At 35.4% G+C, this 26,674-nt stretch overlaps 3 protein-coding genes across 6 annotated transcripts in view; 2 read left to right on the forward strand and 1 right to left on the reverse strand.

Annotated features, from left to right (window-relative positions):
- lta (lymphotoxin alpha (TNF superfamily, member 1)) overlaps positions 1-2,735 on the forward strand; it is a 5,004-nt gene extending 2,269 nt beyond the window's left edge. For both annotated transcript variants that reach the window (XM_047820727.1, XM_047820728.1), the window contains exon 6: positions 1,563-2,735. In XM_047820727.1, coding sequence (XP_047676683.1) covers positions 1,563-1,924 — 362 coding nt within the window. In that variant the 3' untranslated portion in view covers positions 1,925-2,735. The remainder of the gene's footprint in view (positions 1-1,562) is intronic.
- A 9,061-nt stretch (positions 2,736-11,796) lies between these two features.
- On the forward strand, positions 11,797-14,147 carry tnfb (tumor necrosis factor b (TNF superfamily, member 2)). Its single transcript, XM_027146388.2, has 4 exons — positions 11,797-12,142; positions 12,258-12,309; positions 12,416-12,484; positions 13,052-14,147. The coding sequence occupies exons 1-4, from the start codon at positions 11,969-11,971 to the stop codon at positions 13,468-13,470; spliced, it is 714 nt and encodes a 237-aa protein (XP_027002189.1). The 5' UTR covers positions 11,797-11,968; the 3' UTR covers positions 13,471-14,147.
- A 2,962-nt stretch (positions 14,148-17,109) lies between these two features.
- gabbr1a (gamma-aminobutyric acid (GABA) B receptor, 1a) overlaps positions 17,110-26,674 on the reverse strand; it is a 44,450-nt gene continuing 34,885 nt past the window's right edge. For 2 of the 3 annotated variants that reach the window (XM_027147963.2, XM_027147961.2), the window contains 6 exons: positions 26,283-26,390; positions 25,397-25,490; positions 23,082-23,209; positions 19,962-20,090; positions 19,623-19,766; positions 17,110-19,206 (listed from right to left, as the gene is read on the reverse strand). In XM_027147963.2, coding sequence (XP_027003764.1) covers positions 18,943-19,206; positions 19,623-19,766; positions 19,962-20,090; positions 23,082-23,209; positions 25,397-25,490; positions 26,283-26,390 — 867 coding nt within the window. In that variant the 3' untranslated portion in view covers positions 17,110-18,942. The remainder of the gene's footprint in view (positions 19,207-19,622; positions 19,767-19,961; positions 20,091-23,081; positions 23,210-25,396; positions 25,491-26,282; positions 26,391-26,674) is intronic. The other variant, XM_027147964.2, reaches the window with a different exon arrangement.

A 26,674-nucleotide genomic window follows, 5' to 3' on the forward strand; every position in this document is an offset into this window, starting at 1 on the left:
ATTTTGTTCTGTATCTCTGTTTTATTGAGGAAGTGTCATGCACGCTCTTATTTTGGATGAAGTAATCACTGGTTGACTAAACGAAGCTAACAGTTTTGGCCATTAGTACAGAAACACAAACTACTTCTTTAATGCTCTTATTGTATGCATTAATGATCAAGATATTTCAGTAAAGAAAGAACTCAGTCATGTTTAAAAATATGCAGTTTCATCTTTCTCTTTTTAATAATGAAAGCACTTGCGATTATGGAACCTCCTACTTACTGACCACAAAAAGATGAGGCTTTTTTTTTAACAGTTAGCTATCATGTACCCGAAACCCCTGCATTGGCCAGTGTTCAAGACTTGAATTAGTGATTAAACCAAAAGGAAAGTTCAAAACTGAAATCGTGGGTGCATGGAAAAGGAGATAGCGGGGAAGGGGTCTAATATCCGTTGCTGTTCAGAGTGGGTGTTCGTACGTCTAAATGTGGTCAGGTTTATGGCTAGGGCCTACACATACGGAACAAATTTATCTGACTAAAATCTAATGTACAGTGGTGTCAACTTTACTCACAACTAATGCAAAAATCTGACACTGCACACTAAATTAGATCTTTACTCCTCTGGATGGCAATGCAGAATTTCTCACACAAGTTTATTACATACTATTTTTAATGCAGTACTTTACTTTCTGTATCTATATCTAGGAACCAGCCAAATTTAAGATATTGCATCATTATATACTGTAGCCTTAACTGGTCTGGGAAAACCCTTCACATGGTCAAAATCTGACTTTTCTATTTTATATATATATATAAATAAAAATAGAAAAGTCAGATTGACAGGTTCTTCTGAACTGAAACATGTTTCCATTTTGCACAAACACACACACTATCTTATTTATTTGGAGCTTAAGTAAAGTTCACCTGAAACATCAGCATGAAGAAAAGGTGTAATCTGCCTTTAACAATGACATGGTTGTTGATGCCATATGGGCTGGATTGGGTATTTAAGAAAGTGATTTTAACACAGAAAAGTCTGTAGAGTTTTAATAGAATATTATAGAAAAACAAAAACATACTCTGAGCAGAGAGGCTTAAATACCATTTTGAAAAGAGAGATCAGAGGACAATGACCAGACTTGTCTGAGCTAACAGGAAGTTTACTGTAACTCAGTGTAAGCGTGGTGAGCAGAAAAGCGTAACATCATCTCAATGTGGATGACCTACAACAGAGAAATCCCACATCCCAGACTCTACAGTGTTGTGTTAGAAAGAAAAACAGGAGATCACTATTTTCTGAAATACTCAAACCACTACATCCCATGCTAACAACCATGCCATGGTTAGTCACAGAGATCACATTTTTTCCACATTATAAGTTTGATATAAATATTATCTGCATGATGTTTGCATTGAATTGTTTCTACATCACACACACACACACTCTCTCACACACACACACACAATAGGAATGAAATTCACAATATTCACAATGCCTACACCATCTTTATACTATATGCAGTAAGTTGACTTTTCTTTTAATTTTTTTAATGTGTTCATTGATGTTTGGTATAACAGGAAATGAAACGTCACCATGGAGACACAGCTCTATATGTTTCTGCTCTAACACAACCCTCCTCCTGCAAAAAGACTTAGTCATAATTTCAACGGAAGGATTTTATTACACGTACGCCCAGGTCACCTTCACGGGAAAGGAATCACATGAGGTGACTTTGGTTGCAAACGAGAATGTCCCTAGTAAAGCAGTCCGGAAACTGAGTGAGGCCCATGGAGGCGGCACGGTGTCTATGTCGACGGTGATCCTTCTGAGAAAAGGTGACCGTCTGAAACTGAAAATCCTGCAGCCGTCTTCAATAATAAGGGATACTTCACAAACATACTGGGGTCTCTATCGGCTTGCTGAACAAAAGGACAAATAAATACATGACAAGCTCTTAATTGCTCCTCAGGAATTATAATACTGAATCAGACAGATCTTATATCTGTGTGTCTTTAGCAGCACTTTAGTTGAATGTTCTAGTAAGGCTTGAGTAACCTCTATATATCCTAAGGCTTCTGTGTTTCATGCTAGCTAGGTCAGAGTTATAATGAGTGTTCACTCTCTTACGCCAACTCTCACTGACCTCATCTATAAGTTACTAGAACCAGATGTCACACTGGCTCAGGGAATGTATTTTTGAAAAATTGCTGAAGATACTGAAGATTCTGGATCTCTTAGTAGTTTCCAATGTCTATCTGACAATAATGCATGTATATTTAATACACAATGTGCAGATCCAGCCATTTTAAGTATCCAAATTGTGATTACTGTGTCATTGAGGCACATCTCCTCTGTATTGTCCTGTTTTTTTTTTGTTTTTGTTTTCGTTTGTTTGTTTGTTGTTATTTTTTTCTTCATTTTTTTGCTCTTGTTAATCCAGCATTTGATTCATTAACTGTTCTCAGCCCTTTGCGGTACTATAAAATCTACACTGAATGCTGTTTGCTTTGCTTGTATTAAGTGTCAAAATACTTTTTTAGGAAGCTTTTTTATGTTTACTAAAGATGTTTTAAGTGTAAATGGTAAATTGGTTATTTATGAGGGTTATTTAAATGAATTGAGCTCCAGCAACTGTAAAATACTGTTAGTCTGAATTAATTCATGTAATTTGTGTGTTATGCAATACACATGGTCACAATTCAAAACTACTTACCTTTTGGCAATAAATCGCTTTTTAAAAAAATCGAAATGTATAAATCTTTTATTAAATTAAAAACTACCTTGTTCATTCAACACATAGTCCAATCCTCACCACACGATGGCGCTAGTGAACCACAAGCTACAGATGTTACCCTACACTAGACTGCTTTATCATTTATTACAAAAACATATGCATTCATGTAAACGAGTTAAAATAAAAGTTTATTAATCACATAAATAAACAATGCTTATCAATATAAAGATTTAACACACTATAACCTTAAAAGATTGGTTCATAATTTAGATTTTTGTACCCTTTGAATTGACCTTTCTTAAACAAAATGAATACTACAAAATGAAATATAATGTGCATTTCTGTAAATTTAGCTATGACAGTTATTGTTATTGAGCAGCAATTGTGATGAATTATTCTGAATTTCAGTTTTGGATTCAGTTTTTAATTTGTGACATTATACTGTGGCCTATATTTTGATAATAAACACAATCAGTTTTTTTGCTGTTAAGCCAGAATTGTTCTTTGTGCTCCACATGCTCTTCTATAGGTCTGAGCATGTCGGAAGCAGGAAGTCCAAATTTGGTCTATACACTAGATACATTTTGTGGTTGTAAACGCTAAGAATAACCCAGGCAACACTCCACTGCATCTGTTCTCCTACTTCAGTTTTACCAATCTTTTACACAACAAATCACTTTATCTGACTTTAACCCTGTCTTTATTCTCATGACACTGCGTGGAAATGATTCCCTGGGCCTGATGACCAAGTAAGGATTTTCTTTTCCATCTCTGGATCATCAGTGTGTACAATTAGAGAGAAAGTATTTCCCTGAAAAAGATAAATGAAGGGTCTAAGCTTCATCAGTGACACATGCTCGAATAGTCTTAAATCAATCGTTACTTAACAGTCCTAACAGTAAAACAATAAAAGCTGTAAGAATAATAAAAGGGGGAGATTACTTACATAAAACAAAGTGTGTGGGTTAAGAGATTATTGCTGTGTCAATAATACAATGCTTCAGACATTTATTTGACATTTCTTTGCTTGTTTGTTTGTTTGCCTTGTCATTTCCTGTGAGCTGGTGGTTTTAATGAGCATGTATACAGGAAACTGAACACCCCTGCTTGACTCTGCAGATTACACTGTTTAGCAATGCGCTGTATTCTAAAGTGCTTAAGTGAGTATGAATCACTCTGTTGGTCTCTTCTGCAGTACAATTTTTCTTCAAACTTTAAATCTCCATCAGGTTATTTCATTACTGATTGCAGTATTTAAAAAACCTTAACTATAAAAGTCCCACTTTGCTTGCTAATCTTATATTTATGACAGATTACATACCCTGTATCCCTTAAAGCTATAATTATATCAGCTGTCTTTAGGCTAATATGGGACAGACAAAAAGAAGTTTGAAACTGATCTAAAAAGTATTTACTGCTATTGTCTTTTGTATTTTAATTTCTATAATAGACGAATGTGGGATTGGAAAATAATTGCCAGTATCATGGTACACACAGCCTTTGCTTAGTCAAATATGTAACATTACATTTACTCAGTGGTGCCAAAGGAGCTTCCATTCCCGAACCCATACCGCAACTGATATGAAAATGTTCCAGTGCTGTATCCCTCGGTTTTATTGGCTGATTCATACTTTCTTTTGAGTTCAGAGAAAACATTTAGAATTGTATTTACATTACTCCCTTTTTTCAGATGTTAAAATACTTATACAGTATATATAAATATAAAGGAGGCATGAGGAATTGGTACATGGTAAAGCCTAAGTTTTATAGTCTTAAACGTTTTGTCTACTCATTTTAAACCTTTCCAGGGTATGTATGTATGTATGTATGTATGTATGTATGTATGTATGTATGTATGTATGTATGTATGTATGTATGTATGTATGTATGTATGTAGAAATAAAGAAATAAAGAAATAAATCAACCATAGACTACATTATGATTAGAACACTATTTTTAAAAGTATAATTCAGCATAATAACAGACAATTTTGTAGTAGTAGTAGTAGTAGTAGTAATTTTAAAGAAGAAAATATATATGCAATATATTATTAGAAACGCTAGATTATTGAGTATTAATTAAAGCCAGATCTACTGAAAGTAAAGTACTACTTTATTTAACAGCTTTATGGATGGTGATGTTAATGTCTAGAAGTTTCCAGTGTTAGCATTTGGGAACATTCAGGAAGTTTCCTGCCTTGTTGGGAATCTTTAGGACAGCATGACTTTTTGGTTTCTCTGACACTAACACTAAAAGCTGCTCACAGACTTAAGATACTAAAACACTCTATTTAATTTAACCTCAAATAACCTCATCTGGTGATCTGCGTTCTTGCCTGTTCTCAATAGTATAGCCTACACATATGAGGTGAAAGGTGTTGGCTGTACCGTATGTAGATTAGTTTGAGGTGGTGGAAAGGCTTGGTTATAATGTCAGCAGGAGATGCAGATAAAATCCCCTGTAATGGGGTAATGGAGGATGATCTCGGAAAGGAAGGAAACAGGGATGGTTTCAGGCACAAAACTGAAACGGAAAGATGCCGTGTAGGTTAAAGCACATACTACATGCTGTGGGCCAGACACTTAGCAAGGAGGCTAGACGGAGAGTGGGCAGAGAAGGTGCTCCACATATTCACCAAGCCTTGGTGTATTCTAACCACACTGATATAACCTCAATTCCTGCCTATACGCTTGTTAAAGGCTAACCGCTTGTACACCTAACATCTTAAGTGGTTGTATGTTCATGTTTATGTTATTTTGATAGGCGCCCCAAAGTTAAATGACTCATCCGACATTAAAATAAATGACATTTGGATGCCCCAAATGCCATAAAGCATTGAAAATAAATCCCAAGGATTTATGAAGCTTAAAAATGAGAATGTTGAAGCAATTTAGAGAATTTCATAGTTATTACAGTAATTTAATATAATTGCCAATTACAGCAATTGTATATGGAGGCACACTGCATTACATCACTTCCTGTTAAAGGGATAAACACCCCCCCTGTGTAGTTACAGGAACAACATACATTAGCCCTTCTTCTCCAAAATGGTACATACGTCAGGTTTCTATTTTATTGCGACAATTTGACTATATGAGACTATAATAAAGTTAGAAAAGTTTGTTTAAAATAGTATAAAAGTTGTATTAGATACAAAAGGAAATTTGGTAGAAAGACATAAAAAATAAAAACAAACTGTATCCTACTGTAAAATGTATCATATAAGTAATAAGTCAAAGAAGTTAAAGGAGTGATTGGAAAAATAGAGGGAAAAACTTTACCTCAGTAAAATATTTTAAAGTTTAGTAAAGGATGGTATGAGGCACTGGTCACTGTGGCATCATACATCATTTCCTTTATTAATAAGCTTTTATTAAACTGGGGATTTTATATGAGTGTGAGTTTGAGGTTTATAAATAAGCTAAACACACTTGATTATAAAGATTACTTTCAGTATGATTGTATGCAACAAAAAAAACTGTCTTGCCTGCAGGCCAAAGTGGACCAGTCACTGTTTAAAGAGGGGAATGTGATTGATGATTGCAAGGCTAATTGTTAGCAAAAACCACTAAGTATTGAGTTTTGCTTTCGTGGAACACTACAACAGACAATTGAGTCACATGATCTTGAGTGGAAACCCCAAAATCAACCACTAGATCACACCAGAGTTACCTGGACACCAGCATATGAAAGCATCTATTGTTCTCACTTGTTTTGGAGATATGATCTTATCAGATATAATTTTAGAGATGCCAATTCATTTCATCATCTTTTGTAGGAAGGGGCCTTAAGACTCAGGAGATCTGATGCTGAAACCTTAGCAAACCCATTTCAGAAAAGTTGTAATAAGCTCATGAACCACTAGAGAGTCATCATCCACATGCTGTAACAATCAACAATGGCTGGTACATACACATTTAGTGTAGATGGGGACACGCCACTGTGCCTGTAAACAGCAAAGTTAGTATTTTGAAAATAGGGCAGTGCATCATAATTAATCAATGATGTTATACAGAACAGATTCCAGTTACAGGTGGACAAGGAGTGGTATAGGAAGAATCAGAGGTACAGCAGACAAACTGTACAATCAATAACTGTCCTCACAGGCCATCCCAGTTTCCTATGGAGAATCACAATCAGCAGCAAGAATTTGGCTAGATAAATCAGTGAGGCTAGCTGTGGATGGACTCGCCTGAAGAGCTGCTATGTATTGCAAAGAGGGTCTTTATTTAATTTCTGTGAATTGATGATTGATGTATCTTAAATTCACAACATTAGTGCTGGTTGATGTGATCTGATCTCAAACTTGGGACCCCCTGTGGCACCTCACTGTCAAATATAAAATTAGAAAAAATATTGTCCTTCATCTGAACAAGAAAATATATACTGAGTAAAACGATTTGTTCTGAACTGTGGCTATATTGGTCTCATGAATCTGAAATGTGGTACTGACTTTTCTGGGGCCTCTTAGATAGCAGCTCCATAAAAGAAATGCTACTTGTGTTTGATTTCTCACTGCTATGAGAGTCTCAGACTGCTCTATAATTTGATAACTAAATTGATTCTGTTGAAGTCATGACTACATAACTGAGTATATGTACACATACATGGCATTTCAAGAGTATATATTTTAAGATGCAACTGTATATCGGAAAAAACACTGTAAGAGTCATGTGTCTGTTTTTAATGATCTGCTGCTACTTCTCCATTTCTTTCTTCATCTTCCTTTTCTGTTAGAGGTAAAAAGGCAAAACTGTTTTCACATCAGCACGAAAGTATAGATTTTGACCTAGCCTCTTGCAATCTTTTTTTCAGCAAGGGAGAAGTAGGTGGCTTTCAATTCCTAAAGGTCATGGAAGCTAGACAAGAACAAAGAACCCGTCATTGCATCCTCCCGGAGAAGTACCTCACCTTAAATGTCCTGAACTACCACATGACTTACAATGTAGGTTGATTTATAACAATAACAACAACAACTACAATAAAACATTTTACAATAATAATCATCATCATAATTTTAATAATTCTATCATTTTCTGTAGTATTTTTTACACACACTCTTTACTATCTCTCTCTCTCTCTCTCTCTCTCTCTATATATATATATATATATATATATATATATATATATATATATATAGAGAGAGAGAGAGAGAGAGAGAGAGAGAGAGAGAGAGAGAGAGAGAGAGAGAACACGAGAGCGAGAATGAGAGACAGACAGAGAGAGAGAGAGAGAGAGAGAGAGAGACAGAGAGAGAGAGAGAGAACCCGAGAGCGAGAATGAGAATGAGATATATCCTCTATACTTCCCCATGATAGTCGAGAGTGATTAAGTGATTAAATGAGAGTGAGTAAATTATTATTATTATTATTTTCATACAGTGGTAATAAATCATATCAATTAGTGTAGGACTTTCTAGGAAGACTTTCCTGTTAAACAAATACTAAACTACTGGAGGATGAAAAGGTTATAAAGCAGGTCATGTTGTGACATTCAGGACCTGGTAAATCCTGAAACCTCAGGAGGTTTCAATAATAACTAAAGCTGGTGATGTAATAGGTTGAAACATTTAACCACACTTGTATCGGTGGGGCAATCTGTTTACAGGCTATATGATTACAGACGAAGATTACAGATTATACTGATGATGTAATCAATTTTCCTGATCTAACCTCAGCAGCTGGAGCAATGCCAAATGCCAAATACTTTTTTCGTTTTCAGAACAGTACAAACATGTATTTATCAGGTTCGCTAATTCTGGGTTATTTACTGGTGATCATCATACCATTAGTACAACCGTAAGTGTATGAAAAATGAGAGGGACAGAATGAGGAAGAGAAAGTGAAGTAAAAGGGAAACAGAAACAAAGAAAAAGCACATAAATAATCAGTGATAGCTAGAAACTGAATTCCACTCTCTCATGCAGGCCGATGGGGAGAAGAGGGGGGGTATTTGGTGTTGGAATCTCCACTGGAACGCGTTACTGCTTGTATGACCACATGTGCGGAAGTTGATGATGAAATGAACTGAAAACTGAAACTGGTTCTGTTCTTTAATTTAATTTTCCATAGCTACAAGTTTTAAAATATTTGAATTGCTGAATCAACCACTCACAAAAAAAAATATAGAGTGAATTATTTTGTCTGCTATACAACCACATACATGTAAGCATTTTATCGAACTTAAAAGGCAGGTCACGTGGGTTGAGGTAGGAATCTTTGGCTCATATGAGGGATTGCCTCACCAGGGAAAGAAAGCCAGCAAGCTAAAGACTGTTGGCATCTGGCCAAGATGTAAAACAATGTGCCTAATTGTTTCCTGATGTATTTCCATTTTGCATTTCAGTTTCAAATATTCCTGAATTAATATTATCTGTAACTTTAATCATTTATATGTTTATATACATATATACATATACATGTGTGTGAGAGAGAGTGTATATATTTATATATATTTTCATCTTAAAAAATGTTTCTTTTCTGTTTGACCATCTTCCCACATCTGTTCTACTTAACTAATAAAATCCCTTTACATGATTTTATAAACACTCCTGTATTGCCATCGCTGGGCTAAATTTCCTGGGGTAATTCCAAACTTAGAGGCCTAATATTTTCTGTGAAGACATTTTACTTTTGTTAGACAAATTAATTGTTTGAAATATATTAGCATCATAAAGGCATATAGTGCATCCTGTAACTAGCCTCTTGTCATCAAAGGTGAATGATCATTTATGCATTGACCTCTGGATAATGCTCAGTATACTGACTTCACCTTTACACTATTATTATTATCTTAGTTTTCTTGCAAAAAAAAAAAAATTATGCATTTCATGGTTCTAGTAATATTTTACATATTTAAATGAAACCTAATTGTTTATATGATACAAATATCTTTAGTCATGACACTTAAGACAGTGTAACATTGCAACATTACTCAGTAAGCTGTCAGCACAGTAGGCGGTATAAGAAAGCACAGTACAAAACATGTTTAAAGACAGTGATTACTAAGCCTGTTCCACTGAATTTATGAAAGAAATTATTTCCTTCACAAATCTGGCTAGTCAAGGAAATGGATTACTTGGAGCAGGTTGGTTTCGGGTGGCAAAAGGGTGGGAACTAGAACTGTAAATAGCTTGATGATCAACACTTAAGATACACAACTATCATTCAAAACTCAAACAGTTCTCGTTGTTCAGGTCATTCATCTCATCAGGTATCTCGTTAGGTGGTCATCCTTGAGTTCACCTTTTAACCTGGTTATAGCAAGTGATCTGTGATACTAGTTTCATTTTTCCACCATGTTCATCCATTTTGGGAAAATGTGGGATGTGGTAGCCTAGTGGGTGTTGGACTACTGATCAGAAGGTCATGAGTTTAAATCCCAGGTCCACCAATTTGTCACTGCAGGGCCCCTGAGCAAGGCCCTTAACCCTCAATTGTTCAGTTGTATAAATTGTAAGTCAATCTGGATAAGGGTGTCTGCTAAATGATGTAAATGTATTCACTATACAGTATTGCTATTAATAACCTCAGAAGCCACCTGTTGCAACCTGCAAGTCTAGCTGTGACGTCAGTTAACTATGAATAAATGCATTTCATTGTCAGTTAAAGAAACACGCAACATTATTAATCAGGAAATCCTGTACTTTGTCCTGAAAGCAAACTACATTTGAAAACATATCTTTTGTAGGCAACCATTTTAATATTACTTAGAATTTGATTAGACAAATTGGGACAGCTTATGAAAAATAACCTTAAAGGGATATGTGTGTACATTGTTTTAGTCCCTGAGTCTAATAGTCTAAGAGTCTGTGTAGTCTGCATAGACAAAAGCCCCTCTTGTCTATCTTGTAACATAGCTTTGTTCTGGCATAAAGTCAGAGGATTTTGTTTCAACAGCTCGAGTTCTACTAAATTAGTGGAAAAATGAGACATGAATGTACAGGCTTTAATAGCTTTGGTGTGCCCAGATTTTTAGACATGGGGTAGAAAAGGAGGTGAGCATGAGCACTCTGAGGTATGCCAAAACCTATGTAAAGAGACATACATAATTACCGTATAGTCATATAGTCTGACTAAACACAGAAATTTGGCTAAAATACCTTCAATTGCTACAAAGACTCTGCAAGAATTGCACAGCAGTAAGAGAGCATGATTGAGTCTCAGGGCATCATTTGGGTTCCAATTTGGTTTGGTGTTTACGTTTGTTTCACAGATGCCAAACTCTATGTGGCTATGCCCCTGACAACAAATTACGTGTCTTTCGACCTAATTACAAGAAAGTTTTAGTCAATAATTTGGTCATTGGCAATTCCTACCCTGTAGGTAGATCCCATTTCACAACATACACCACCTGGGGAGACATTTGAGAGATAACATTACTAACATTCTCAAAATTATTGTAAATTAAATTAGTCTAAAAAGTGCTATCACTATGAATTTTGTCAGTACTACTAACCCCAGGATGCCAGGCACATGGGTATGAATACTTACATTAAGCTTTGTTCTTCAGGTTTTATCTACTAAATCACTAATGAATTTTAATACTTTTGGGAATGCTGTTCACTATATTATTAAACATATGTTAAATGGTTTGTCAGTTTAAAAGTAATTATTTTGTTAATCAATATAAATGATGCAAAAGTCTGGAAATATACTCATATTAGACGTAGAACTATCTGACTTATAGGCTTAATGATTGATTTCCTGTAGCAACTGCCTTTGTACTAGGTATCATAGGATATCAGGATTGTGGAATTTCCACACAAGTAATGCTTGATACATTTTATACATTTCGAGACTTATTTCGAGAATATTCCTTAAAATAATGAATGTATCTGGATTTTATTCATTTGTTACATTAATGGTTGCATATATGTTTGAATAATGACACTCACCAAACCTGTTTGCATGTAGAGGAGCAACGGTGACTCTCTCTCTCTATTCAACTGTGAGTGTGTGCGTGTATGTGTGTGTGTGTGTGTGTGTGTGGGCGGGGTGGAGGTTGTGAGAGTGTTGGTGTGCCTGTGAACAAAATTGTTCTTTCCCTTTTCAGACCAACTTCTGCTCCCCTGACATCATTGGACTTTCCCCCTATTTCTCCTATATATTAGTGAAGTCTGCTCCATGAACCTATTCAGTACATCACGATTCCCTTCAGATATAACCTTGACCAGGTTTTGGGTCTATAAAAAGTCTGGTGTCATTATTAAAATTACACTGAAGGTGATACTAAGAGACCGAGTACAGGATGGAGAACTACAAGGAGACAGCAGCTGATATAGAAGCCTCTATGGGACAAGTTTACCAACCTACTGTGGAAGCCGTGAAGCCATCCAGATCTTGGATATGGACAATAGTTGGGGTTGTGGTCTTTCTTTCCCTCGCTGCTGTAGCATCTTTCTGTTTTGCATGGCATTTCATGGTAAGTCAGAAGCCATTTTAGAGACATTAAGGTTTATACAGCTTAGCGTTTTGAAAGTGAGATTTGTTAAACTGGATTGAAGCTAAGTAAAATTCTTTTGATGATTTTTCCACAGAATAAGCATCAAGTGGAACCTATTATGGATCAGCAAAGCGCCACAAGCGCAGGTAAGAAACTGAGAAATGATTCATTGAAACAATCTAAATGATGTAGTCATAGACTTTCAAGGTTCATGGGCTAGGAAGATGAACAAAGCCTCTCTCTGTGTTCTAGATACACCAAGACATCAGAAATTGCTAACAGAGTTCGCCAAAAGTACAAAGGCAGCCATTCACCTCCATGGTAAGTTACAAGACCTATTTATCAAGTGTATTTACTTTAAGACAGGAGAGCTGTAACAGGATCTGATAGCAAATGTGGTAGAATTTGTAAAGGAAGTGAGTAAAGTCAAATAGCAAATGATTAACAACATAAGGAACATAAATGTACTGTATAAATATTAAAAGGTTCAGCTGCACATGTTAATTATAGGACCAGAAAGAATGATTGTTAAAATTTGGATCACCAGTCATTCCCAGGCTTAAGCCACTGAAAATGAAAACTTCAACCAGGATGCTTTCCCATTATATAGATAACTTTTCTACCTGGTGCTAAATCATCCATGTCTACAGGACATCTGAATGTCCTCGAAAATTACAAGTAAACAATATCGGATTTCCTTCAAGCACTTTATTCTTTCAACAGATCGACATATCATCCTTTGGCTACTATAGAAAAGTTATTAATATAGAACTTAAATTAACATATAGAACCTCTGACCTTAGTGAATACTGGAATGGAAGGATAAAAACATGGAACAATGCTTATTTATGCTGCTTACTCAAAAAAAAACCCTTTCTATCATTCTAGCTTCTGGTCATAAGAAAAGTTCTCCACAGTGGGTGAGTGGAGTGGACCAGTCATTCACTAAAGGAGGCCTCAAGCTGGAAAACAACAATATCCTCATTCCCCACGATGGCCTGTACTTTGTCTACAGCCAGGCATCATTCAACCTAATCTGCGATGAAGATAATGAGAGAAACCATCTGAGCTACAGTATTCGGTGGTCATCTCACACATCACCATCCAAAAATAAACGCTATCTGCTCAGTGGAGTCAAAACTGTGTGCCAAACCAAAACAGGGGAGCAGAGGAATGTCTATGATTACATCTATCTTGGTGCTGTCTTTCAGCTTTATGAGGGGGACGAACTGTCAACAGAGACCAAACATCTTAATAACATCGATGAACATAGTTCCAAAACCTATTTTGGGGTGTTTGAGCTGTAAGAACGTCAAGGCTCCTTCCTGAGATACCTGCTGACTAATGTGAAGAAATTTTGTTTTATGTTAAAACACTGATATTGTATTATTTCTCAGGGTGGTTTGTGAAAATTAATCACATGAGGAATGTGAAACGATTTATTTTCCTAAGCATAAAAGCTGTAAATGTGATACAGTGTATCAAAGTGCTGCAAAGTTCTCAAATGTACCTGCTAAATTATGATGTAATACCTAGGAATGAGAAGGAGCACTTCCTCTTTGTACTCTTCTTAGACCAGCATGTTAAGCTTTTACTGTATGTTAAAACTGAAAAACTGTAGCTCACTACAGAAACTGCTCATGTACAAACTGAATGTTGTAATGAATGCACTTTTTTTTTTTTTTTGGTTTAATGTATTAACTTATTTAAAACAAACATTTTAATTTTTTATTGTATTTTTGAGATTTAGGTTATGTATTTATTCATTCACACTTGCCTATTTATTATGATTATTGTATTTATTAAATGGATGTGATAAAATCTACTGCAGCAGATTTTAAGCATAATCTCTGTCCACATCTTTACAGGCAGAATTTTTGTGCACCAAGAAAGGAATGGAAAAACTGTTTACTCCTAAATAACTTATAATGGACATCTAAGAAGTGTTGCAGTCAATAAAGATTTGTATCTCTCATGAACGTTTTAGTCAGAGGAATTTGTTAATGTTCTAAACTTCCCTTCTGACATGGAGGTACTTTTTCAGAAGGAAATAAGTGTGGTTATGCGTATTTATATAGTTCACATAGATTATCTTAAATATAGCAAGCAACTTAGTTTCAGCCTAATGCATCTGAAATCTGCAGCTAAAATCTTATGGGGACATAAAAAAAACATACAAAAAAAAGCTTTGCTAAGACTTAATATAGATCGACTGCCCTTAACTATCACACATATTTTCTCACTGCAGTGAGTTCATTTAAGTTGTGATCACACATATGCTACAGTAGAATTTCCTCAGTGAAGCCCAAATTAGACACGTTATTCACTATAAATTAGAGTTTATTCACAAATATCTTATTGGTTAATAATTGATGATCTGCTGTGTGAAAATGACTAAGAAATACATTATCGGTTGTGATAATGTTCAATAAATTAATTAATCACACAAGTTCTCATTAGTGTACCACTCCAAAGTATTCATTTTGTTTTTCTTCAGCCATTCAGAGGTGGACCTGCTGGTGTGTTTTAGATCATTGTCCTGCTGCAGAGCCCAAGTTCGCTTCAGCTTGAGGTCACAAACAGATGGCTGCACATTGTCCTTCAGGATTTTTTGGTAGACAGCAGAATTCATGGTTCCATTTATCACAGCAAGTCTTCCAGGTCCTGAAGCAGCAAAACAGCCCCAGACCATCACACTACCACCACCATATTTTACTGTTGGTATGATGTTCTTTTTCTGAAATGTGGTGTAACTTTCACGCCAGATGTAATGGGACACGAATGTTCCAAATAGTTCAACTTTTGTCCCATCAGTCCACAGAGTATTTTCCCAAATGTCTTTATGATATTTTTGCTCAGCAGCGGTTTTCGTCTTAGAACTCCATTTTTGCCCAGACTCTTTCTTATGGTGGAGTCATGAACAATGACCTTAACTAGGGCAAGTGAGGCCTGCAGTTCTTTAGATGTTGTTGTGGGGGTCTTTTGTGACATCTTGGATGAGTCGTCACTGTGCTCTTGGAGTAATTTTGGTCGGAAGGTTCACCACTGTTCCATGTTTTCGCCATTTGTGGATAATGGCTCTTACTGTGGTTCGCTGGAGTCCCAAAGCTTAAGAAATGGCTTTATAACCTCTTTCAAACTAATAGATCTCAATTACTTTCTTTCTCATTTGTTCCTGAATTTTCTTTGGATCTCAGCATGATGTGTAGCTTCTGAGTATCTTTTGTTCTACTTCACTTTGTCAGTCAGGTCTTATTTAAATGATTTCTTGATTGTGAACAAGGTGTGGCAGTAATCAGGCCTGGGTGTGGCTAGAGAAATTGAACTCAGGTGTGATAAACCACAGTTATATTTTAACAGAGGGGGCAAACACTTTTTCACACAGGGCCATGTGGGTTTGGATTTTGTTTACCCTTAATTATAAAAACCTTCATTTAAAAACTTTATGTTGTGTTTACTTGTGTTATCTTTGACTAATATTTAAATATGTTTGATGATCTGAAACATTAAAGTGTGACAAACGTGCAAAAAAATCAGGAAGGGGGCAAAGACTTTTTCACACCACTCTAGACTAATGCTACAACACATAACTCATATTCTATTGGAGTTCTAGTTCACTAACTACACATTAGAAGATAAACACTAATAAAGCTTGCAGTAAGATCAGATTTGTGCCAGTCTAAAGTCAAGATCACTTGAATGGTCAGTGTATGTTGCATATGACATATCATACCCGTATTAAGAATAAATACAAGAGTTTATTAATAAAATCTCGTTTATGTATCTCTAATTTGGGCATTGATAAATTGAACATTAACACTGAAAATATGTTGCCACTACACATTTGGTAACATGAGATTCGTTTCAAAGTTTTTATAGTATGGATTTATTCAAAGCCTTATAGTTTTTGTTTTAATATAATTAGAGTTACATCACTGAGGTATTTACTGTAACATTGATGTAAGCTCGTGATCTGTACTGACCATAAAGCCACTGATGGGTAAATGAGGAAGCAAAAGTCTTTGATCTATAGTCAACAGCCCACATTTATCCACTCAAATCTCCCAGGACACAGGATCTGACATAACCTTGTTTACTTCTGACCACTTCCTGATGTTGTAATGTAAAATTAAGTCACTGCTGTCCAGTCATAGTAAATCCCAGACATGTTTAAAAATAAACAAACAAACAAACAAACAAACAAACAAAGAGATAGATAGATAGATAGATAGATAGATAGATAGATAGATAGATAGATAGATAGATAGATAGATAGATAGATAGATAGATAGATAGATAGATAGATAGATAGATAGATAGATGGGGATGTGGTAGCTCAGTGGTTAAGGTGTTGGGCTACTGATCGGAAGGTCATGGGTTCAAACCCCAGGTCCACCAAGCTGCCACTGCTGGGCCCCTGAGCAAGGCCCTTAACCCTCAGGATAAGGGTGTCTGCTAAATGCCGTAAATGTAAATGTAGATAGATAGATAAAAATTGCCCCTACTGTATAATGTATTTAGTGCCTGATTATCTTTGAGCAGATGTACTTGAAGTAGGCTTTTGAGGCCCTCTATAGGACACACTGAAACATGCTCTATAGCAAAGTCTTCATGTAGTCCAGAAGTTTTGCATTTCACTTTTTTTCGTGTAACTAACATGCAAATATACACAAATAGAAAGGACTACACCCAGGGGGAAAGTCACTGAAGAAATAAAAAACAAGCAAGAGGTCACTACTACTATTACTACTAATAATAATATGAATATGAATATGAATTTGGTGGAAAGTCCTACAAATACAAAACAATGTTCTGAACAAATACATAAATCAGTCATTAGTCATGTTTTAGATACAACAGAGAATCTATTTTAGATCCATTTTTCATTTCTAATAATTTCACATAACTAGTGTACTAAAACCATGCCAAGACAACATTTATAGTCAGTGCAAAATAATGGGTTTTATTGAACTATAAAGTTTGCATATAGATAAAAGATTATTGTATTTACAATACATATATTAATTACAAATAAATTACCAAAAGTTAAATAGGGCTTGGATTATTGATTTATATATGGAATGATTCTGAGTATGTCTAACTTGTAATATAGTGCACACATCTGGGAAATAAACATTTATTATACATAAAGTGATATTATAATTACATACCCTGAGCTAAATTAATGAATATAATGTTTACATGCTGTAGGAACATTTGCTATGTCGTGCTGTGTTTAAATATGTTCAGCTAAGCAATTATACAAAGAAAGATAACACATTTTCTGAGTGAGCTTCCAACAATACAACAGTAATGTAACACATGAACAACCCAAAGCGTGAGAAATGGTCAATAGCACTGTGCAAGCATAATGCTCAGTATTGTCTTATCATGGAAAAGACACAAATGCTGATTATTGAATTATTGCACACGATGTAATATTGTTTCTGAATATCATTCCAACTCAGTAGAATAAGTGAATTATTTAGATTTTCTCTTGAAATAACACTACCTTGCAGACACAGGCATACTGTATCTACACTAAAAGTGCAGAGTAAAGGGTTTGGGTAAGGCGTATTGTTAGTGCTGTATCTAAAATGGACTGCAACTGGATTTCTTTATGGCAACATTGAACTTCAAAAAAATATATATAAGTGGAACAATTTCACCGTTAGTTGTGCACTGTGCTCTCATTATGTGCGACGAATGCTTGTAGTACATGATTTAGTCCTACAGGTGTGCTTTTGCGAGTCATAATAATTAACCACAACTCTGTAAAAATAAAACATGAAGTTAAAATAACAACACAGACCAACTTACCTGTGCTGAGATAATTTACAAAAGTTTTACTGAACCAAAATAAAGCAAAGGACAACAAAACCGTCCTTTTTTTTCTTCTAATCCTTACTTAGGTGAATTTTGGAAAGCACAGTAATGTAAAATAAAGCTATAAAAGAAATCTACACTGAGGGTAGACCCCTTTTGAAAGACTCACCAAAACTAAGTCACTCAAAATAACCCCCTGTCTGCTCATTTCACTTTTATCATTACTAAAAAGCAGACATGGTATGGGAAGTTTATTTATGTCTATAAAGAATAACAATTGGAAGACTTAGACATTTCAGGAAGCAATGGAACAGTCACGCAAACCCTTTTTTTGTTTTTGCAGTAAATGATGGGCTTGGCTTTTTTGATTAAAAAAAAACTGGAGACTGGAGTGCTTTAAATATCAATTTCACTTCTGCAAACACGGGCCCTCCCCTACCTACTGGATAATGCTCTCATTCCCCCAAGGGATTCCCCCAATAAAGAGGATTAAATGGATGGAGGAAAGAGTGACATTTTGTATTGAGAATCATGTTTCACTTCTTAAATGTGCATTTGTTCTAATTCTAAATTCTATATCACTGCCTATATATATATATGTATAGAGGCATTCCTGGAATTTTCCTGTTTAATTTAGTTATTTACCAAAGGCTACTTAGTATTTGTGCTTTCTTGACACAAGTAGGTACAGCAAAGTTGCAAATTGTAAAACAATACAAACTCCATTAATATACATTGATACACAGTAGAATATTAATATTAATTTTGATACAGTGGTGACACATAAGATGGAACAGCACTATACTTAAGCACATATTGGCAGACTTTACTTTAAAAAAGAAAAAAAGGCTGGAGTGAAAGAGTAAGATTAAAACCCAAGGTGTTGAACTACACTGTGTTAACTCACATGAACTCAACGACACACAGCCTGTATATTTCATGTTCTGCCGGACTCATTTGTAGAGAAGAGGCAGTCGGCTGTTGTGGCAGTGATTCCGGCTGAGCTTCCCTTCTCCCTGGTAAAGGGTGGAGTTGTTGGAGAAGGAGGGAGGCACAGAGTGTTGCTCTGAGCCAGGCGAGTAGCCCGGAGGCTCAGATGAAGCCGTAGGGGGAACACTGTGGTTCTGGTTTTGGTTCTGACAAGACACTGGTTTCCGAGCACGGAGAGCCTGACGTTCTGCTAATTGGTGTCGTAGTTCTGTTACACGTTCCTCTTTCTGTAGAAAATAAAAATAAATGTCCAATGTACTGTACAATTTATATTCAAATACACTCAAAATGACATACTGTACTGAATGATCATTGATAACCTGTGTATGAGAAGTTATGACTATCATAAAGAGACTGTGAGTTTGAATCCCCAGCAAGCTATGCTCTCAGAAATGAGATTGGTGGCACTCTCTTATTCCGAAACAACAATCTATTATGTCTGTGAACTCATGCATGCACTATAAGGCAGATAGCATTTTCCTTCGAGGGCTTTAAACACTCTACCCCTTTTTACCTGAATCAAATGATCATTCAGCAGGCCTTCATAACTATTGAATCATATTTTATATGTAATATATATTTTATACATTACATGTAGCAGAGTTTAGTAGGATAGAAATGCAAAAAGACATGCTAGACATGCCTCTTGAATGATCTTCTGGAGTTCTCGATTCTCTCTCTCAAGCTGCCGGGATTTTTCTTCATCATTGTTATTGGTAGACGATCCCGTCTTCAGTGTGTCCTGCTGCTCAGACTGCCACTCCCCACGCATGATCAATCGCCGCATCTACATCAGGGAAAATCCTTAGTCAAACTCAAAACAAAACTACAAAAGCATGTGAAGTTTTCCATATGAGGAACATAGCAATACCATTTGTAAAGAGAACAATAAGACAAGCAACATAAAAGGGGAACTGTAAGTGGGTAAAAGCTAAAATAACACAAAATAAATATCTTTAATAAACTGTTATGATTTACACACCTTGGGCACAAACAGTACCACCAAAGTGATGTAGACTGAGAACACTATAGCCAGAGAGGCAAAGGCAAATGAGGCATCCTGCTGAGAGGAGAGAATCATCGTCACAGGAGCTGTGATCATACATAGCACCTAGAGAGAGAGAGAGAGAGAGAGAGAGAGAGAGAGAGAGAGAGAGAGAGAGAGAGAGAGAGAGAGAGAGAGAGAGAGAGTTTAATTAACTCTACATAGTTAGACCTACATTATGTCATTTTTGTCTTTGTAAACATGCATAACAAGGTCAGAGATTTTATTATAAGTAGAACACGCTTACACCACCACCATACAATTTATTATTTGTATTGAACGCATCCTCTAACAACATTGTATTTTTATGGCACTTCAGCCACAATCAACACAACAACAGCTAATGAGAAACAGATTTAATAAATAAACATGAAATATGACATTAGTTCATGGGGAAGTCATGGCCTAATGGTTAGAGAGCCTGACTCCTAACCCTAAGGTTGTGAGTCTTGGGCAAGCCACGACTGAGGTGCCCTTGAGCAAGGCACCGAACCCCCAGCATAAATGGCTGCCCACTGCTACAGGTGTGTGTTCACGGTGTGTGTGTGTTCACTGCTGTGTGTGTGTGCACTTTGGATTGGTTAAACACAGAGAACAAATTCTGAGTATGGGTCACCATACTTAGCCGTATGTCACGTCACTTTCACTTTCACTTAAATGATGGTACAAGTTTGAGCTAGTTCTGCAATATGTCAAGGATAAAAATATACAAACCAAACATATGTGGACACTTGAACAATCATATTCTTGTTAGCTTATTGAAGATCCAAGGGCAGATTTTGTCTCCCTTTACTGTTATAACCCCACTCTTCTGGGAAGGCTGTCCACTAGATTTTAAAGTGTGACTGTAGGGATTTGTGTTCATTCATCCACAAGAACAAAAGCGAGGTCAGGAACTGATAGTTTGAGGGAATTTGGTATGTATTTGGTGTTCCAGTTCATCTCAAAGGTGTTGAGGTCAGGGTTCTATAAAAGTCATTCAGGATTTTACACTCCAACTTTGGAAAGCCATGTCTTCATTAAGCTTTGTGCAGGAGCATGTTTGTGCCTCTTAGCTCCAGTGAAGTGAGATCTTAAAGCTACAATATACCAAGGCATCCTATACTGTACAACTGTGTGCTTCTAACTTTGTGACAGCAGTTTGGGGAAGAACCACACATGGGTGTGATGGTCAGGTGTCCACATACTGTTGTCAAGTAGATGTATTGTATTGTAGATCTATACAAAAATAAAAACTCAGTGCAGCTAATTCACCAGACTTCATGACAAACTATTCGTATTTTAAACCATAGTCTGAAAAAATGATCGCTGCTCACAAATTGCAGGTAAAGTCTAGGTATAAAGAATTTCATAGTAGAAAGTTACTGAAGTTCTTCAGAATTAAAGTGAGAATAAAAGAGAAACTACAAAGATATAAAATGTTTTCGGATGAAACTGAGATCTTCTGCAGGTGGTAAAAGCTGTAACCACCCTCATGTTTCAGTCAAATGTTTTCTTGTTTTCTCATTAAACCCATTTTAGAGGGAGGGGATTTGGAGAAATGGTTTCAATTATGCAAATCATCCTTCAAAGCACTTGCAGTTATTACGGGAACTGGTTTCAAGCAGCCAAGCAAGAGAGCACAGCATACAAGGCTAGAAATCTTGGCTTCATTTAAAAGAAGACTTTCGTACAATTTAAAATTATCTCAGTTTATACAATTTCATTTTGGAACAAATCAGCATGAAACCAAGCTCTGTGTATTATGAGCTGTATTGTTGAATCCTCAAAAACAAGGTACTGTATCTTGGAGACCACACTACTTCTGAGACTTGAATTGTAGCACTTTTAAATTTGTAATCTGTAATTTAAAAAAAAATTCTAGACCCATAAAAATTATATATTTCAGAAAAAGATTTTTGAGTTTTCCATAAACTGAATCGTACTAGATTCTTTTTTGGAGACCTCTACTATTTTCTAATCTACAAATGACATAACAGAAGTATACAAAAGAAGAACAAAAGAAGAAGAAGAAGAAGAAGAAGAAGAAGAAGAAGAAGAAGAAGAAGAAGAAGAAGAAGAAGAAGAAACAGTACACAGTACTTACCAAACAGTACACATTTCAATGTACAATTCTGTTCTGAATGAAGTAATCCAATGGATATTAAATACATGGATTTTTCTTTAATTGGGTTTATAATTTTACACTTTTTTTCTCTAGTTCAATAATTATTATTGCTACAGAACAAACAAAATAATTGTTATTATTGGATATAGTAATTATATAAGTAGAGTTACATCTCAGCAGAACACATTAACTGCTCACTCTTAACCCTCAAATCTTAACTGTCAAGTCTTTTATTAGATTAGTCAGGACGCTGTTGTGTTGCTGTGTGAAGAGTATCATGTGTTTAGCTGCTGGTGAGCAAAGCAAAGGTAAAGGAAATGGGCCTAAGCCCCCTGCTGGGAAAACTATTCACACCTCTCTATAAGAACACTGTGACATAAATCAAATAGACAGCCCAATAAGCTTTTTTTGATAGCAAAACAATGTATGCTGTATAATGGCCACAATACATGGCACCCCAATACAGCCGTAAATACTAATTGGCCTCTGGTAAAAACTGTCCTGTGACTCTGAGTGATTTATTAAAGGCAATAGATAAAAGACGGAGCTAGTCGGAGCTAGTATGAACTCTACAACATAAATATAATGTGCCTAACTAAAGACTTTGGCCTTTTTTAATTAGATTAGATCTAGATTGTTCCAATTAAATCATGTAATTTCTAACTGTCGCTGACACAGTACATGAACCATAAAATTTTTAGATTCACTAATATCGGTTTCTGGATTGGAAATTTTACTTAAACTTTACAATAAGGTCAGTTAAACAAAATTTCAATGTAGTGTGTTCAAATACTTTTAACCGTCAGTGCCAATCTATTACATCAAGTCATCACAATTTATTTTTTGCACTGTGTCCAGTTTGCGAATGACATGCTACCATATCAGCTGTTGAAAGAAGGCAGGAAATCATTAGCAGTGCTGTGAATGACAGCACCAGCAATCACACTCACAGCCACGTTGTAGATAGCCATGCCGACAGCTCGGTGGTCATTAATCTTCTCAGTAGAGATTGATTTGGTCTCATAGGCTAGGAAGATACCCAGCAGCAGGAGCAGTCCTTTATAGCCATACACCACTCCTAAGGAGAAAAGGCTGAGAATTAAGTATCTCTTTTTTGTGTTTTGGCAACACAAGTAGAAAAATATGTTAATGATTACTCTGTGTCATGAGGATTATGACATGAATAAATACATCTCTGTATAAATGACAATGATCTCATGAATAAATGACAATGATACCTCACATTGTATTTCTTCTCTACAGTGGGGATCTAAAAAGTCCAGCTGATAGAATCAGCAATAAATAAATGTAGTAAAGCTATATCAAATTTAGTAAAGTAGTAAAGCTCTGCAGCATATTTAACACACTGTCCTACCTGGATACAAGCCATGATTATACATAATAAAAATTATATGATTTATACTCAGATAGAGGTGCTATAACCCCTAATGGGGTTGTGTGTTCACCATGTTTTTATAAGACGCTTCTACACAAATAGTCCACTCTTTCGGTATAACCTGCTTAGAAAATGGAAAGTTTCTGACAGATCTATGCTCATGAGTTGTGACCCAATATAATTTCTCAGTATGGGAAAACCCATGGAAGTTAAGTTAGCAGTCAAGCTTAACATAGAAACAGTAATTTTAGTTGTACAGAAAGTTGTCTTGGTAATTTACCTAAATATTTGTGGAAATCTTTGCTATTTCAGACAGTTTTGTTTGTCTGTTTGTTTCCACAGTCTCTGTACCTTAATGTCATCTATGCTCCACAACTAAAACATTATAATATATATACAATATAATTAACTATTATAACTAATATAATTAAATAACAATTATACAATATAATGGTTAAGTGATGATCATTACACAAAAATATGAGTCACTGATAAATTGTATACAGCCATTATAAATAACCAGTAAAGACAATTACTGTAATATATGGCATGGCTAAAGCAAGATAAAAATACTTATTTTAAATGCTATGTTGTTTTTTTAAAGTAATAGAACAAACAAATAGACAAAGTGTGGAGTCAAAATAAATTAAATCTGAGAGAAAAAAACACAATGGAAAAAGCACATACATTTGCTAACTTTTACAAATACTTAAAAAGTATTTTCTTTTTTCTGTTCAGCGTTGTGTTGCTTTCTTTATTCATTCTCTACCAAATAATATATAAATAAGATATGAAAATGTCCCTTTGAGAATTATTTACGTACTAGGAAGTACAATAGTAAAATGTGTTGGTTCTGTGGTTAAGGTTCACTGCTATCTGAGTTGTAAACTTAAAGAACTTGTAAACATGTGAATATTAAACATGTCTGGAGTGAGACATCTGTATTGTTTTAGTCATGATTTCCTCTTTTACACTTTTAATTGAGCAATTTGTTACTTCAACATTCGTTGTAGACTGCAGCTCTGCTGTCCTCTGCTGAAATTGTGAGAAACTTCCACACTACTGAGACTGAATGTTTCAGTGAATCAGATCAAGCATGAGAGGAAAATAAGGTGCCAATTAACTGGTTGTAATTACAAGCTGTCATTTTATTACTTTGGCAATGGAAACATCATGCTCCCGGATGACGTTTTTTACTTTGTACAAAGCAGTACAGTAAAAAACTCTCACTGTTTTCCTATTTTTGACATAATATATTGAGCAATATTCACATGATCTGTTGCATAACTGACATTTATTGGATTTTATTTGTCTGCTTTCCCTCAGTAAAGACTCTCTTTTACCATAGGTCAGTGCCTCCATATATTTTCTTGATAAGTATGAGTTTGACCTCTGTGTCTTATTGAACTAGGCCATTCTCCAAGTAGCACCGTCACGATTTATAGATTTTTCTTCCCACAAAGGCTGTTTTGTGTTCATACACAGAGAATTTATAGCAAAGACATGACCATATAATTGCTATTTATCTATATTTTATCAATATGATAGTCCTAATAACAAAGTTTATTTGTCTTCACAATTTGTCTTAATACTTGTCAGTGATTCCTCAGTAGATGACATCTCTCTTTTATTGCATTTATTTATTTATTTATTTATTTTGGAACATCTAGTTTTGTTTCCAAGACATTTGACCCACATCATTAAATACAAAACTGTGATGCCCAGATGGAAAAAAAACTAAGAAATAAGCAGAAAGTATAAAGGAGAATAAAAGAAAAAGCATAGAATTACAAACCAATTTGAAAATAAAATAAGTATGAAATAGAAAATGAAATAAGATGAAGGAGAGAAAGATGAAGGATATAGTACCAAGCCATGTGTTCATCTTCTCTGAGCTACAGTGTTCCAGTACAGGCTGAATCAAAAAATCCAAATCTCCTTTAGGATCTTCTTTAGTGAACGTCTGCTCAGACAGATACAGAGAGGAGACAGTGGGGGAGGATATGAGAGAGACAGAGTGAGACAGAGAGAGTAAGAGAGAGAGAAAGTGAGAGTGAGAGAAAGAGAATCGGTGAGAGGTAGGTGAAAGGTACAGAACTTACAATCAGTTTGATCTTCACTGTTTCTTTTCACATGCTCATCTTTAGAAAAAAACATGTAACTAGCTAAATAAGAGAGGCAGCTGAAATGCTCTAAATACTATATGCGGCTGTACTAACAATAAACGTTTAGAACAAAATATGGCACTTAATAATAGACTAATCCCTAATCATAAACCATTAATTAAACTCAAAAATCGTTCTTAATTGCTTACTATCCAAGACTTTACTACCCATGTGCATGTGAACACAAGCATTGATCATGATTAGAGAACACCATCAAAAAACCTGGGTGAGTTGAGTTGATTTAGTAGGGTTTCCACATCATATCCGTTAATAATAAATGAGGTGTTCACATGTGTAGGTACACAATTACTTTGATTAACTGTATAAGAGGTGGATGTATGAAATATTAATCTTTATGGTAATTACTTTGGTAGTTAAATTTCTATTATTAATTAAAAGTAATGACCCAAATGTCTGTATACTTACACAATATACATCAGAGCATTATTTATATAAGAATATGAGAGTTAATACATTAAAAGTAATATACAAATATGGATATAACACAACAAATCCATAAAATGCTTCTCACGATAATAGTACAGAGATTTTCTATATAATTTTGCATATTGGTATTAGAACTGAAGCACCTCTAAGGTAAGGCGCAGAGGGTCAACAATCTGCCAGACCATCAGAGACAGGACGTCAATGGCCAGTAAAACTCCTACTGTTGCATAGAGCTTCCAGGGTTCCAAATGCTGTGAGAAAGAGAAACACCAAAAACGTTGGTCATCTATTCAAGGCAAATCGTAGTTGTCCTCGAATAGTTACAACATAGTAAAAAACTCATTAACTCTGTAAAGTCCCAGCTGATTATTCAGTTGTTCATCTTAAACCATATGAATCAGCTACTACTATGCATTATTCAGTGAATCCAACAGGAAAGATGAATATTTATGAGTGAGGAATGTAAATCTAAACACACCAGTGGGTTTAAGAAGAGCTTACGATAAACATTTTAAAGGATTTTTCTTGATTTTCT

Source organism: Tachysurus fulvidraco, chromosome 11 (genome assembly GCF_022655615.1).
Source record: "Tachysurus fulvidraco isolate hzauxx_2018 chromosome 11, HZAU_PFXX_2.0, whole genome shotgun sequence".
NCBI lineage: Eukaryota > Metazoa > Chordata > Actinopteri > Siluriformes > Bagridae > Tachysurus > Tachysurus fulvidraco.